The sequence below is a fragment of the Triturus cristatus genome, chromosome 3_1 (assembly GCF_964204655.1).
Source record: "Triturus cristatus chromosome 3_1, aTriCri1.1, whole genome shotgun sequence".
Taxonomy (NCBI): domain Eukaryota; kingdom Metazoa; phylum Chordata; class Amphibia; order Caudata; family Salamandridae; genus Triturus; species Triturus cristatus.
In genome coordinates, this window is record NC_140583.1 from 904,772,723 (window position 1) to 904,789,621 (window position 16,899).

General features: G+C 40.6%; 1 protein-coding gene across 4 annotated transcripts in view; it reads left to right on the forward strand.

Moving 5' to 3' along the window:
• The window catches only part of KCNH7 (potassium voltage-gated channel subfamily H member 7), a 1,410,086-nt gene that overhangs the window by 918,993 nt on the left and 474,194 nt on the right, over nucleotides 1-16,899 (forward strand). For 2 of the 4 annotated variants that reach the window (XM_085645417.1, XM_085645419.1), the window contains exons 6-7: nucleotides 838-861; nucleotides 6,077-6,291. In XM_085645417.1, the coding sequence (XP_085501543.1) occupies nucleotides 838-861; nucleotides 6,077-6,291 (239 nt within the window). Of the gene's footprint in view, nucleotides 1-376; nucleotides 398-837; nucleotides 862-6,076; nucleotides 6,292-16,899 lie in introns of all 4 variants that reach the window. The other 2 variants (XM_085645418.1, XM_085645420.1) reach the window with 2 other exon arrangements.

A 16,899-nucleotide genomic window follows, 5' to 3' on the forward strand; every position in this document is an offset into this window, starting at 1 on the left:
TCTCATGGGAAAGCCTAGAACGTTAGATTCCCATCGATAACTTCCCAAATAGTCCTGCTTATGCCATTTAAAGAGGCACCATTTCCCTGCATCTTCACATACCACGTTAGGTGCTTAAAAGCCGTTTATATGTTGCTAAATGTAAAAGCATCATGCACTGGGGAAGCTTGCGCTAGGGCGAAACAAAATACACTGTTACACGATAATAAATACCTGCCTATGTGACATCTTTACCGTAAAGAAAGAATGCCTATTTGAGAATTGATTTGAATGATGAAATAACATTTGGTGTATGGTATGTACTGTTTTTGTGATGTAGTGTTTAGCATTTTCTTTCTATCTTTCTTTTTTTGGCTTTTTTTCTGCTGAAAATCAGACAATGGTCGCAATTTCAAAGGTAACGTACTCACATAATGCATCATGTGACGCTTTTGGGGCCACTCCGACTGGCATGTTAGCTTGCCTGCTGCATGAATTTCAGAATGCCGTGTGTTCATGCTGACCTTTGAATGGCCAGGAGAAAAAATGACCCACTGTTTTTTTGTTTGATTGATTGCGTAAATGATCCTAAGCACCAACTTCATTGGATGAATGCCACTAAAGGAAGCAAAAAAGTGATTAAAAAAAAATCCAGTCTATGGAAACTGATTCCAATTTGAAGGTCAATCGAGTGTTGCTCATATGGAATAATCTCTCCTTCTGGAAAAAGTTGGAGAACATTCTCGTTTGTATTAGACTGTTAACCATTTAAGGCGCCATACAGCTAAGATTCATTCACCCCTAGAGCCAGTTGGCAGATTTTCTTCATTTATTCCTCTTTTGTCTCCTTAAAAATAGTTTCACGATCCTGGATGGCAGGGGGTATGGTCTATATTTTCTTCAGTAATAAAATGTGCATGCATGACTCATACTGTACTTTCTTGTTTAATCTTACATATGTTTTGAAAACGTGCATTAGTATCCACATGACATCATGTATGTTAACTCCATATACTGCAGCAGGAGACAGGGAACCGCATATGGCATAGATTTTGAACCAATGACAGTTCTCGTTTAGCTGAAATACGAGATGCAGCACCAATAGTTTTCATAAGTCTTCATAAGGTTTATTGACACTTTAATATTAAATGTGGATTGGTCTAAATGCCTTTGTACATGTAATGTTAGCCTTTGAATTCATGAATTCATGTTAATTACAAATTGATTAGATTGTTACAGGAGATGCTGGGATCTGCTGCCCAAACGTTTTGAATTATGTGCATGTTGAATTTTATAATTAAGGAAAGAATTGTAGCTGCTAGCATTGCATGCAGTGCATGGGATATTCGAATGTGCACGTCATGACCATTATATGAGCAACATTATTCCTCACCTGTCACTCATTGCATTTACCTATTTTGTAAATCAGTGCAGTTCTGATGATTTTGTTCCCTTTTTCTTTTAATAACATTTTTTAGGAAAGTATCTATTGAAAAATGAATGTGCCATTTTTCTCATGCAAATACGTACAATTCAAAACGCAGATCAGACTCAAGCCCTAGACAGGACGTAGGAAAGCATTTCAGCAATAGATACTCCCGTAAATATGACAGTAATATGATTAATTGGGACACAAAAACACAGGCAACCTTTCAGGGATTTTCCTTTAAGCGGAACGAAAGAAAGCATTGACATCTCGGTCATCACAGCCAGCGGCTCTTCTAACAGCCAGCAACTCGCCTCTCAGACCTTCAGGTTTGTTCTTTATGTGATGTGACATACAGCCACATTTGCATATGCCTTACCAGAGTCCTCTTGGGCGTCCTAGTAACATGGTACACTCACTGTTAGTCTTGCTTCCTCTTCTGACTCCCCCCCAAGTGTGCAGAGAAAGTTCAGGAAGTAATCGGATGGGATTGGACCAATCATAGACTATGTGCTCTTAAAGACTATCATCGACCACCAACAAAGAAAGTGAGTGTACATCGCCTTGTGAGCCTTTTACCTGCCAGACTTCAAAAGTCATGAAGGGTATACTCTGCATGGTGACTACTCTACCTATGAGTGACTAGTTCATTTTGCTGAGTTCTGCCTCATTGGTTCAAGGAGGGGGCTGTGCGCCTTCCTCTTAATTAATGTAGCAGGTTCCAGGAGATGGGGGTCCCCTGTGCCGGGATCAGCTCAGGGAGGGGGTCTACATGCTCCAATTCACTTCATTAAACTAGCCGGCCCTGGAGTATGGGGTCCCCGGGGCCTTTCAAGGCTTGGTGAGATGGGCCACTGCCCACTTTTTTAAAAAAAAGTTGTCCCTGAAGAATGGGGTCCCCGGGGTCCCAAGTGGCTGAGGGAGGATAATCCCACTCACAAACCCCCTCCCCAAATATTTCACAAAAAATCTGGGCCTCCATTTTCTTTTCTTTTTTTGCTATCCCACAGGAGTCCCACGTGATCGCTACAAAAACGGCAGATTTGTTTTGTATTTTGGGTCCAGGGGTGGCCTAGGAGGCCTAGCGGTAGGAAGGGGGGGCTCCAGCGGGATAGATTGCAGGCAAAGTATATTGAGAGAAGCCAACTAATTAGTATGTGGCCTCAGGCAGAGGTACTTGCCTTTTGTAGTTTGACCATTTTTTAAATATCATGTCAAATCTCTTAATTAGGAAAAATGAAAATATTGCTGTGCAAATGGAAGGAAACAGTGACCCCGTAAAACGTCATTATTTAAAACCTTTGATTTGTCAATTAATATTAATTCAAACTTAAATCATACTGATTCTCAGTGTATAACTGTTATAACTCAAAATTCAGGAGAATATTAAGAGAATAGGGTGTCCACAAATGACCGATGAGGTAGCCTCCTTTGGGCAAATAAAGAAACCATCTAAGGGATCCAACTCTAATACATTATAGACCAACCGTTGCCAAATTAATTGAGGCCATCATTAGGTATATGGTCTAATCCCCGATGGGTTCTCTTTTTCTCTTTAGGATGCACAGTGTTGGTCCTTGATGTCGAAAAGTCGACGCATTTCGGCCTCTAACTTTGGACTTCTTAGGATAATGTGGGACCAGAATCAGCCAATAACAAAGCGCAACAGAAGTGATTGGCTTTTCCGTAAGCAAGTTTGCACTTCAAGCTCAGAAGGCATGTGTCCCTCGGGGGAGCCGGTAGTGGCTGAATGAACAGTCCACACTGGCCATGTTTGTTAAAAAGTGGCTTGCGGTTTAGTTTGGAAAACAGGCTGGTCGCGTCCGCGATCCAGACTTGTTCGGCTGTACCTCGATATACGTTGTGTCGCTGTAATTCTTCTGTTGGTGACTCCTCTGAGGGACGCTCGCCTTCGGAGCTCGAAGTGCTTGTGCAAACTTACTTATCGTAAAAACCAGCCCTGACATTGAGGTGCTCTTTCTTTTAGACAGATGTGCCAGAATGCAATCAGGCAACATTTAATCACTCAATATAAAACAAATAGCAGAAGAGGGCTGGCCCATTACTCCATGCTGTATATTGTAGTGGGTGGAAGCAAACTGCCAATGAAAGCTGAACAGACCAAAGGAAAAAGAGGGCTGACCCAAATTCCCTTGATGTATGCATATTTTTTTACATTTTTTAATTACATGATACTGGCGAGACTGCTAAAGCTCCAGGACAGACCTAAATATTATGGTTGTTTCTGCTCACACATGTCAATGTATTAATGGTGCTAAACCTCATAAAACGAGCCTCTAAGTATTCATAAAATATTTGCATGTATGTATTAGATTTATAAAGGTTCAACCTAGCAACTAAACTCTATGTAAATGGGGATACAAGACAGTTGGCCATCAAAAGTAGTATACATAGGAGTAAGGAATTTTAAGGGGGTTAGTTAGGAGTGTAGGGTTTGAGTCAGTTGAAAAATATTTGAGTGTGTATTTATAGATTATTATAGTAACTGTAGCATTGTTCACCCTTATTCAAATTCCAAAATCAAATTCCCACAAATCCATTGTCATGGTATTTACTTCCCATGCAGGTATCTCAAGACCTCACACAATACAATGAAATAAATAAATTAATAAAACACTCAAAACGGACGGAACAGTATAGCTGTGGGATAAATCTTAAAGCTCCAAGTCAAGATCATAAATTAAAAGAGATGCATGTGGTGTTTTCATTCAACAAAGTGCTTATGCTGCAGATAGCCTCTCTTTCTAGCACAATGCACCAGACACAACCAAGGTACCCTAAAATAATATGGACGATGCAAAAAATCTTTTTTGGCAAAGCTAGATTATTTATGCCATGGTGAGAGTTTTGAGAGGCCAGACATCTAATTTCTTCCTGCCTCTGATCAACTAGAGCTCAGAAATATTAGTGACCACACTTTCCCAGGCTGTGCTAACATAAGTGGAATTCAATGAGGTTTTTTTTAGACAAATTAAAAAACAAAGATGTACAGTAGTCAACTATTAACATAAAAGCAGCTTAGACTAGATATAGATATATAATGGCATGTATCACATTTGGCCCTACCTTTTACATTGCATATGCCAATGGTTACTTTTGTTGTAGATAATTTTCCTACAGGCCCTAGGAATACCTTATCACAAAGCTTTGTCTATTTTCTTTCTGTGGTATTGCATGGAAATGTTAATATCTATATCTTTTATTTTACCTTTCTTGTACTAATATAAATGACAATTTCAAGTCAGAAAAACACATTGCATTTTCACTAAAATAAATTATTTTATATCAACTTTTAGCAATTTATCACGCACATTGCAATAAATGAACACGTTGAACAGATAGAAACATTGTGGCTAACAATAAATCACTTTGATGCATTTTGACTTTTACACTAGTCAACAGCCTTCATCTGGACTCCAGACATTTTCACTTTTAATTTCCCAAAACTTTGAATTTAAAATCTTGGTTTGTTAAATAGGTGGCATCATTATAACATGAATCATGGTGTACTGTTATTCCACGAGGAGCCAGAATCAACCTATCTTGTCCCATATATTCCTTAGCTTATCAAAGTATCAGACACAATTAACAACATCTTATGCATTTCATAACGTTCTCTTCCTCAGTCCGTGTGCATGTTAACAATACATCAGAGAGTGAAAATGCTATCTAATATTTAAGAACCACAAATGTTTGTGGCACTGCTCATGTATTGCTGTGGATTACAGTAAGCCTGGGCTACTTCGCACTACGCGAATTGCACGTTGCACAGTGCAAACACGCGTAGCATAGTGCAGTGGTAATTTTTTGCTTGCTCGCGGTCCTCAACGTCAAGTTGGCAACCGCGAGCAAGCAAAATTACATCCCAGCGAGACTTTTTCCTCATTCGGGATCAGCAACATCAAGTTGCCGATCGCGAGCGTGGAAAATAAACCTCCCGGCGAGCTTCTCAACGCGAGGAGGTCAGGTTTCTCATTGAGAGTGGTCACGTACGCTAGCGACCGCTCACGATGAGAAACTACCTGTCCGCGTTGAAAAAGCTGCAGCTCGAGTAGAAATCTACTTGAGCGGCAGAAAACAACCGCTTACACTGTGCAAGATGCAGTTTGCACTGATTGCACAGTGCGGACAAGCATTCGGCACTGTGCAATCAGTGCGAACAGCATCTTGCACAGTGCACTATGCAGTTTGGGAAGCTCTGCGTAGCTCGCGTAGTGCGGAGTGCACTTCACGTAGCTACGCATAGCGCTACTTCGCAAACAACGGCCAGGGTTAGATTACAGTTCATTCACAGGAAAGCAAATTTAAAGGTGTAACAACTCAGCAATGCATTCGTTTAGCAATGTTATGCTTAGCAATTATTACTTATTGTTTATTCAGATTCAATATTTAGGGCCACTGTATAACAAAATGCATTAAAATATTAAACGTTTTCAAGCGCAAACATTCCGGTGGAACAGTGTTGGAGATTGGTTAGTTGTGCTGTGAAAGCACAGAACACGTGGATGAGAAAAAAGGCAGATTCATTCTTCCCTACCATATATATTTTAATACAGTATTTTAATGTTTAATTTTTTGCCCACTTGGATACAGGGGCTGTGTTATCCTATTATCATATTTTGTGTCTTGTCTTTATTTTTAATTGTTTAGGGCCGTTTAATCATATCAAGTCCAGCTTACTGGGATCCACATCAGACTCAAACCTCAATAAGTACAGCACCATAAACAAGATTCCCCAGCTCACTCTAAACTTTTCGGACCTTAGAAATGACAAAAAGTCTTCATCTCCACCATCTTCAGAGAAAACAATCATTGCTCCCAAAGTGAAAGAAAGAACGCACAATGTTACAGAAAAAGTGACACAGGTAGGACTTTGTTCATGAAAGTTATCTTTTACAAGTTGTAAGAATTACTTGATCAGATTTGCATTCAGTTTGATATCCTCCTCCGTCCTCTCCTTCTTGGGTACAGCTCCAGCAGGTATCCATGACACTCATCAGAAAGGAGATAACATTACACAGCGGCACCACACTATGGGCCATATTATCAAGATCAGACCAGAACATGGGATTCTATGGGAATTCACAAGGACATATTATCAAGCCCATTATCGCCGCTTTAGCGGCAGTTTCCTGCCGCTAAAGCGCGATAATTTTAACACTGATCTTGATAATATGGCCCCAAATTCATGCATAAAGTGTAGCTGTGTTGTCATCAAATGCTATACAATTCAGGGACATTCGGGAACAACCATTCCTCAATAGTCATGAGTCAATAGCTTTTATGCGAGTCATACTTTTGCCATGATGTTTTTCTCTTGTTGCTGTTTGATTGTATGCACCTTTTAGCATATCCACGGGATTGATATCCAAAGTCTCATTTTTTTGCTAGTAAATAAAAAGTGGTAGGTATATTTTGTATATCATAGCTCAGTAGAACTTAATTTGGAACTTCTAGTGGAGTGCTTTGGATCTAGGTGGTTCCTGAACAGTCAGAATCAGTGAATTAAAATGAACTCTAGAAGCGTTTGATGCAGTACTTCATGTGCTGTTTGAATGGTTAGGTGAACGTAATATTACCAGATCCCAATTTATTCTCTTCTTGAACACTTGCAGTTAGAGCGGTTTAATATCTATTTATTTATACACATACTGGTTACGGGGTTTTCCGATTCACCTTACCTTTCTGCTTGTCAAATTGTGTCAGCTATCCAAGAAGATACATGACCTGTTTCGCCCCCCAAACCCTCCTTGGTTCCTATTATCAATAGACATGTTCAGTCAAGGCAGTCATGTTTTTGGGGGATCAATAATCAATGCTTTAGTTATCAGGATCTAAACAACATAGAAGATTCTAACAGTAATCCACTGGAGATGCAGATATTAAACACAATTTTACTGTAACCACAAATCTTTGGGCCTGATTCAAATAATTTTGGAAAACATTCTTCTCTCAATTACTGATATTTATCCTAACAGGTACGTTGGTTTTTTCAAGATAAACGTGAACTTTGGGTGATTAGGTCTCCTTTTAGGAAATTAAGAAGAAATGTAAGACTATTTGCATTACCAGATGAAAGTGAACCCGTTTGAGAATACAGTGTAACTTACGCATATGTAAGCTAGTTCTATTTACAGTTGTAAGTTTAAATTGGAACATTTTATTTGGAAATTAGACTCATAGAAACAGATTTACAAAGATTTTACTATGGGTTTGGGTGACCGCCAACCCCTGGAATTGTGTCCCCCGGGAATAGTGGGGGAATTGGTGTGGCCCAGGTTATATCTTGGCTATTTTTGGGCTACACCTAAAAATGTCTTGCAGCTCAATATATATAAGCCCCCTTTACCATCCTCCAGCCACCATTTTATGGAAGGTGACAGTGTGGCTGTAGGAGCCGTTAATAAAGCCAATTTTCAACCTTCCTCCCATCCCTAATTGGTTTAGGTTATTCTTTGTTGCCCCCTTTTTTTGTCTGGCTTTTATTGGATACAGGTGCGCAGGGCTGGGATGCTGTGCTGTATATTTGTTGTCACTTGAAGCAGGTCCTGGGCGACTGGCCTCTTGGTTTTGGATAAAAGTTATTTAATGTTGCTATAGGTGAATCAGGATAAAGAGGAGGGTGTTGAGGAAGAATGCCTGGATGAGGGAGGAAAGTTAAAGTTATGCTGTAGAATTTTTTAGATATTTAGATGTTATTAGAGGTAGGATAAGAGTTAGGGGAGGTTAAAGTTCACCATTTCGGTTGACAGGTGTAGGTTATTATGTGAGGGGCGGGAATTTTAAGGTGTGGTTAGTGACCTTAGGTGACTTGTACAGTGAGTTTTATAGTTTGTAAGGCAAAGGCCACTGAGTTATATGCGATGTGCACCTGTTTCAATAAAGCAGCCTTTTTCGCACCCAAAAATATATGTCTGTGCTGTTCCCCTCTCACTCAATGAGGAGGTGTTATTTACTCTTGTAGCCCTTCTGACATACTGCTTAATTGTAGGTGTAAGCCAGCGGCAGACCCGGCTTGCTACTTGCTTTCTACTGGAATTCAATCATAGGCTACAAGTTCAACAAGAGTAATTCACAAAGAAATGTTACGGAATTGTGGCACATACCTTAAAAGTTGAAATTCAAATGCATTATCATGGTAAGAGTATGTGAAGACAATTTAGTCCAAAATGCTTCCAATCTTGCATTTTGTTATCTTCATAGGGGGTAATTTGGTTTCATATTATTGAACAAAGAAAAAATCAAAAGCGTTAGTGTTTTAAAATAAGTTAAAAAATAGACAGTCACTCTTTAATATCTATGTCATATATAAACAAATGCAATCAGGGTCCTACTTTGTCCTTCCAATAACCTTATACTAAACTGAAATGTCAAGAAAGATTTATTACCTTTCTTTATCAATTGTCACACCCTAATCACCTGTCACTAATCTCTAATGAGAAAATAATGTATCTACAGGGTTTGAATAAGGTAGAGGAACTGAGGATATCTGAAAATAATGTTTCCATGACCTTCTAGCAAATAGAAGCAAAGTGGCTGAATGGATGGAGGAAGTGCATTTGAGGACTTCAGATCGGAAAACGTTAACAAATATTCACAGAAATAGTTGTTTATGAGCTAGAAAAAGTAAGAGGGAAAGTAAGAAAGAAAGACAGAATGAAACAAAGAAAGAGTTGGATTTACAACTTTTAAAATTCACCAGTTCCTGTTAAAATTAGTATGGAAAGCTGTCCTTGGTACAAGTTTCCATGTGGATTCCATTTGAAATCACAGGATTCCCTACTATTGTTTCCATTCCTCCTGTACAGGGTTCTCTGTGGCAGAAAACTCCATGCAGGGGAAGGGATGTTGTCCTGCAAGTGCACTTTCACTACAGGGAAATTATTTTTCCACAGTGTGGAGAGTCTAATACAGATTGATGATGTATTTTTGACTAAGTACCATAAGGATATAATTACTGCTAGAGTTTTCTTATTTTCTTTACACAAATTTTCATGGGCTGTGGATTTTGATGTATCAAAAATAAAATCAGGAATCAGCCATGGTTCCAAAGGTAGCCATGGAGTGCAGAATTGCAATGCCCGAGGTTCTTGACAGGCGCCATTGTCCTGAAGAAACCCATGGTTTCACTCTAATAGGGCTGAAATGTTGACATACCCCGGAGTTGTCACTTAAACATATGTCAAACTATGATTCTGAGGGGGCACTGAATAAGCATGGCGTGTAACTTTGTGACACCCTGTACAGTCTCTGTATATATGTAAATATGTAAATATTGTCATTCACTGAGCACTGGTGACACCTTGTACTGACTGCACTAACTAATGACATATAATGTATTGTGACATCAGAATAATACAGTGCTTTCAAATTAAAGATGGCCTTGTGATTGGTTAAGTGGTTTCCTACCATACCCCATTCTGATTGTATGTCTTGGGTGGGTAGATCTGTGGAAAAATATGATCAACAGGAGCACTGTGCTAGATACTGTAGACGCTGCAGCATATGGCACAAGCTTGGCTTATTTCGCGAGCAGATAAACCTTCAAGATGACTGCATAAATAAGTTAGATAATGACAACTCCAAAATATACTGTATCATACTTTTTGCTCATAAAATACACTTCTCACTAGACTACTTAATGTTTGAGGTAACTCTGCTACAGTAACAAGCATCACCAAATTCAATAGGTCTGGCTTGTAACCTGAAAATGTAAGCTGGACCAATTTGCTCTGCCAATGCTTGTTTCTTGCTTAATGTTACTCAAGCAGCATAGTTTTGCATCAAAGAGACCCATAAAGATGGAGGTCTTGAAGGACTCACCAAGTCATTCTTCAAGGCACTGCACTGGCCTTTCCCGCACAGTTGACCCAATGGATAAAGATTTTATGACATGTAGATATGAAATATTCTTGTTGCACTGGCAGGGCTTCTGACTTACTTGTCTATTACAGGAGTAAGGCAGAATGGACTTCTGGCTCACTCCAGGAATAAAGGAGTAAGCCAAGGGTGCTACAAGAGTAAGTCACAACAGAATCTTTGTGAATTGAGTCCAAGGCAAGTGGTATCTTAAGGACTATTTACCTACTGCATCAACAGTTTTGGTACCATATCTGATTACCAGTTAATGCCTATCAATGCGTCCTTTAGAGGATTCTAATGACTCCTCTTGGGCAACATAATGTTGATCCCAATGGGAAAACATATTATTTATTGTATGCGCCAACCTGGGGTCATTATTCAATAGAGGACTGGAGGCAGATGCCAAAGAAAATCCTATGCAAAATCACTCCCATTAGCTCACTGGTAAGAAATCCTTCCTTGGCTCTAAGCTTGGAAATGAATGGACTTTGAATGTGAACTGAACCAGGCTGGCTTCTAGAAATCGTTTTAACCCCTATGGTTACCATTGTGTCAAATCTCCAGAGTCATCAGCAGGCAACCCAAGCACACTGCTTCGTGTACATTAACGCCCAAACCTTACTGCTGATCTTTTACCAGCGAATATCTGTATTTTGGTAGTGATGGCATAAATTGCAGTTAGCAATTCCTAATATCGATTCACCTTTTTTTTTTTTTTAAAGTATTATTTCATTGCCTAAACCTGCAAAATGTTTAAACGCCTGCTGAGCCGGTGACCATTGAACGCATTGACAGGAGCCAATGTAAAAGGAGGTTCCTATCAATGTATCTTAACTTTGCTGTCAAACATTCAGGAGACATACAGCAAAGTTGCATTCTTTTTATTTTCAAAAACAAAACCTCAAAGCAGGTGTTTGTGGTCTGAAATTTAAAAAAAACAAGGCCTCTCTCACCATGAGGGTTATCTTCCATGCTGAAGGGAGCACTTTGCAGCTTTTACTGCTACTTACCACCAGGGTTTTTTCTGGTGCTAACGAGTAGTGAAAACTGATCTGTATGTCTGCCCATCTAAATTAGGTGAACGAACATACAGGTCAAACTCCAACATCCCTTACTCCGTCGGGCCATCATAGGGATCTAACCTTGGCGGAGACGCAGTAGTCTCAGCCACTGTTACATCAAAGGTAGATGGGCAGACCATTATATTGGAAAGAGTGCTCTGTCACCATTGCGACAGAGTACCCTCTCTGCCAACATATAATTCAAATCCACGGTCTTTCCTTCTTTTTGTGAAGCAGATGAGTGAATACTTCATTTTCATAACCTGTATTTTGGATTGATCATAGAAGCTGCTGAAAAGGTATAGAGGGGCATACAATTTAACAGGTCTCATACGAGAAAAACAGCTATAAAAGCCATTTATACTATGAATCTGAAAAGTGTAGGTTCACACAAGTGACCAGATAACCAGACCTAGCAGACTCAAGGACGGTGGCCATACATGAAATACTAATTAAAAAACAAAAATGCCACATTTTATTGTTTGACAAAGAAGAGTAATATTCCCACTACCCAACACAATATCCTTGAAAAGCGTGTTAACTAGGAAAGGCACGGAAAAGAAATCCTGCTTTGTGGTGCACATGAAGGAAGTCACATGGCTGATTCGGAGCCTCCAGGTCTGAGAGACCTGAGCGTAAGTCGTACACTTGGAAACGCAGAATTCCGAGAGGCTAGTACCTCGCCTTGCCACCACCTAGGCAGGAGATGGGTGCATGGATATTTGACTGCACAGAAATGCAGCGATAATTTGGCACTACACTGTGTATGAGTAAAGCAGGGATGACAATATTTGGCAGTGTGAAAAACGGTCGTTTTCTGGTACCTCTTCTACAGGGTGCGGCCAAGAAAAATATAACTTGTATTACCTTGCGGAGTCCTTCTCCCCACCTTTTCTTTGGACACTGAACTCTGTAAACCATTATTTCCTGTAGCCCAGCTACCCGAACAGGCACTAATTGTCAATGGTCTGTATTTTGTCTGGGGCTTTCGACTTGATTAACCCAAAATATTGTCTGCAGTTCCTGCACTAGGTAAATTATATTGTGCACTGCACATAGTGCAGCTTTCAACCACAGGACAGTAGTGCACCGACTATTTCTCATTTACATTCAGATGTTACCCACATAGTCTTAAAATTGGCCGGAAAGCCTGCAAGAGTGTTGCGTCTATGCAGGCAGAGGCTACAAGCATTCTCCTGGAGCCCTTGAGGGACCCAGACAGAGTCACTGAAAGCATTAATCCTGCTGCTCTGTCAGTGTCTCTGTGGTTCGCTATTAGTGAGAAATAAAAAAAGATGTGGCTTGGCGGGCAACAAACAATTGTCCAAAATACAGCAATTACCAGTGAATGAGATTAACTCAAGCACTCCATCCATCACCTTTTTATATTGTCTTTTAGCGAGGGTCCTGAGACCTCCAACAGGAATAGCTGTAACCAGCAGCCATATCTACAAGATGTGACGCATTCCTGTCCTTTCTGCCAGTGCAAGCGCTTAAACTGCAGCTGAGCGCCAATGCAGGCACATAGTGCAAGGGTATCTGTGTTGTTGGCATGATTGTTTTTATGCAGTAAGGGACAAAAACAATCAAAGGAGACGTTTATCTTGTTCTTTGTTGCAGGATGCAGCACTCATGGAAAGAGGAAAAAACAAGATGTTATGCCTGCTTCGACAAGGCGCTAGTTTTGGTGCCATTATGTTGTAGATCTGGGGCAGTGTCATAAACAATGGGTGTTGTGTGGTAACACCCTCAGCAACACCCATGGAACGCCCCGTCCATGCAAAGTAAGGCATTGCCTTTCTCCATATTTACAAGCCCATAAAATGCCACCCAGAGTGGCTCTGCGTGGTCTTGTAAATATGGGCCTGCACACTGCGCCTCAGGAGCATCACAAAAGAGAAGCTCCAGCAGCGTAAAAAGTGCCGCAGGCGCATTGTAAATATGCCACCCTCCTGCAGTAGACTTTTTTCTACAAATTACTCTTAATTATACAAGCTGGAGTAATAGCGTAATTTCTGTAATTTTGCACCACAAGGGTAGCATGTAATTTGTTGAATTACTCCAGTTAATCCGGTGTAATTAAACTTTCGCCCAGGCCTAGTTCAAAGTTCTCATCAGTAGAGTTGTCTCTGCGCACTGTGCCTAAATGAATGATGTCAGCTATGGTGAGAGAAAATGCTCTGTTAATCTGACTGTTCACTGATCTTCTCATACATCCTCTGTATGTGTGTCAAGATAGAGTCCTGAAGGATCCAAGAAGTAGCTATGGCTGATTGCATAGCAGCTAAGCATTTGTAAACCTTACGTCTAAGGTGCCTCAGTTCCATGTATCCTCTGACTGCTGAACATATCCATAATATTATTCATATGATATGTGTAGGATGACCTTTTTCTTTGATAGCTCTATTGCAGCGAAATCATCACTACTTTTCTAGTTTTATTCTACTTTTGTCACATTTGTACTCTACAATGACTTGATTTTAAGGAATAAAGATGTCTAAGCCATTGATACACCTGTCAGGAAATTGTCAAATCGTTTCTTCAGTGAACTCTGCATTGAACCTGGCTTATGCTAGTCAAATAAACACTCATTGAGGGCTGCAAGATTGAATGTTGTGTGCATAGATATCAGCAACAGTATCCCCTCCTTGGTGGCAGTGGTGCTGGAATACATTCTGAAGTTGAGATGCTAATGAGTGGAAACAGTTACAATAACAGGGGTTCTGAAAAGTAATTATGCCAATGATTGACCAAATATAACAAATTAGTAAAAACCCTTCCAAATGGAGAGAATAGAGGACGAATATTACCCCGAGAACTCTTTTGTACAAATGTGGTACAGTGAAGAATTTTGAATGACATATACATAATATATGGGTAAAATATGGTATAAATGTGGCAACGTTTAATACTGCCGGTCATAATGAGAAATTCTTAAAGAAACATAACTCATACACACTAAAGGTGTAAAAGTTAAAAGATTGGGAAGATAAAATAACCCTAATAGTTAAGTGTATATGTAATCATCATGGTAGTAATACATTACACCACATAAGACCTCATAAATTGCACTTATTTGTTTGTCTCCAGTTGCACCAATAATACATCTGAGTTGCTTTATCTTTTTATTTACTTCACACAAAGTACAATTCATTTCATGTGTCTAATTTCCACTTTTAATCTGGACAATTATTTTAAAATATGTGTATACTTAGGAAAGAAAGCACATTCCTTTCTTTGCAGAGGTTGTTAAAACTCTGACACAGTATCATCCTTTTACCATCTGCTGTATCCCAGCAGAGAGGTAATTAACTGCAAGCTTTGTCCTGCATGCCCTCCAAGCCATTTGGGGGTGAAGCAGCTCCTGCTGCACCCCTACTTCCATCGCCACTGCTTTGTGGTAAAGCTTGGGTCGAGCATATTAGGCCCAGAACCTTCTTGAAAAGAGCTTAGCCGCTCCATTGCAAGCTACTCATACATGGATGGGGAGTGGGTGACATCCGCCCACATATGAAAGTCAGGTATTAGAATCTAATAACGCCTGTAAAAAAGAGATGTAATTATTGTCTCAATCTTCAAAGCATGTTTTAAACATGAATTAACTGTCAGAAAGAGAGATAATGAAAGGACAAGCATTTTGTAATGAAATTATATGAGCATATTCCAAGGAAAGAGTGGCTGAATAGAAGCTTAATGAGTATGCCTGGAACCTAATTAGGCACTGGATATGTATGTATTGCTATAATATTTTCTTATGACTGTTTCAACACATGCATTGGAGATTATTGAGCATATTTTCAGCAATGTGATTGTGGTGATTACATTGTTATAATAGAATTATGTTTGTGCAACTGCCTAGTCGTTTATGAATTAGTGGTAGTAAGTTGAGAATTAAAAGCAAGGGGTTTATTTGCTAACGGTTTACACAGGTACTTGTGTAGGGCAAAGCATTGTGTCGGTAAACTTTCTGTTAAAAAAGGGCCAAGTCCACTGCACAAAATTGCACAACGCCAAGTGAGAAGCTCACAACCCTGGAATAAATGTTGGCCACCGCTCTCGGTGGTGGTTCTCCCGCCATCGTAATGAGGGCCTCTGTTTTGTAAGTTACAAAAGGTGAGTTAGGCCCATTAAAAACGTTTACGTTTTATTTAGGTGCCTTTGATGACATTAAAAAATCAGCTTCAAATGTAGAACACCTGTACACAACTTATGAAGGGGCATATTATCAAGAAACAGCATTAAAATTATCGCGGCTTTAGCGGCAGAAAACTGCCGCTAAAGCGGCGATAATGGGCTTGATAATATGCCCTTGAGAATTCCCATAGAAGCCCATGTTCTGGTGTCAACATGGGCTTCTATGGGAAAACTCTATGGCATATTATCAAGCCCCTTAGGAGGCTGGGTTGTGGTGCTACTCTGGGAGTGTATGTAGGGGTTATCAGCAACTGTATGGGGTCAGCTGGCCCTTTGCTCCTGTTCTTTCTCCACTCTTTTTGCCACTGTTCTTGGTCACATGTTTTCCTTTCTCCCCTCAGCGTCCCTGGGGGGTTGCTTCCGTCCAGGTATTGGGGTTGTCTTTCAGGACCTCCCTGGAGTGTGCTTGGCTGGATTGTGGGTCGGGCCTGCTCTGACGTCTGATGGAGTGGCTGGATCGCGTTATCCTTTCTCTCTTGCACCATGAGACAAACTGTTACTTTCCTCTCTCTCAATGTAAAGGGGCCTAACTCCCCTAACAAGCATAAGCAGTACTGGTGCTATTTACTGCAGCACGACCCTGATGAGGTTTTTCTAGAGGAGACCCACTTGCTCTCTTCTGATACCCACCTCATGTCCCACCGTAAATACCCCACCCAATTTTGGGCATGCTCCCCATCCAAGACTAGTGGTGTGGCCATTTTTTTAAAATCCGGCTGGCGCGCAGCGACCTCCAAGTGTGTGGCTGATAAGGGAGGGAGATATCTTAAGGTTGACATGGTGTGGAGTCGGGGCTCCTGTACTTTTGTCAATGTGTACGCCCCAACCAGAAACAGGATGTGTTCTTACGTCTGCATCTTGGGGCTCTCCTTCGCTCCCTTTCCACCCGTATCGTCCTTGGTGGTGACTTCAATCTGGTTTGGGACCCTGAGCGGGATTGCACTGCGCAGGCGCACCATGCTGCTGGGGCGATGTCAGCACAAGTAAGGAAGGCCATTACCGACTTCGGCTTGGTTGCTACCTGGCAATACCTACACCTGGACTCTCGAGATTACTCTTTTTTCTCTCACGTTCATCGTTCTTATTCATGTATTGACTAGTTTTCAAATCGCTCTCTTTGGCTCATGTACTGTGCACCGCGGAAATCTCGGATATTTCTATTTCCGACCACGTGCATGTTTTGCTTACGCTCCAATCTCCTACTGCCCATGGAGATCCCATCCCTCAATGGAGACTGCCTTCCCAGGCCCTCTGTGATCTGGTAGATGTGGAGGACATCCGTAAGGAGATAGAATCCTTTTTCTTGGCCAACTCTCTTTCTGATACTCCTGAGGATGTCCGTTGTGACACCTTCAA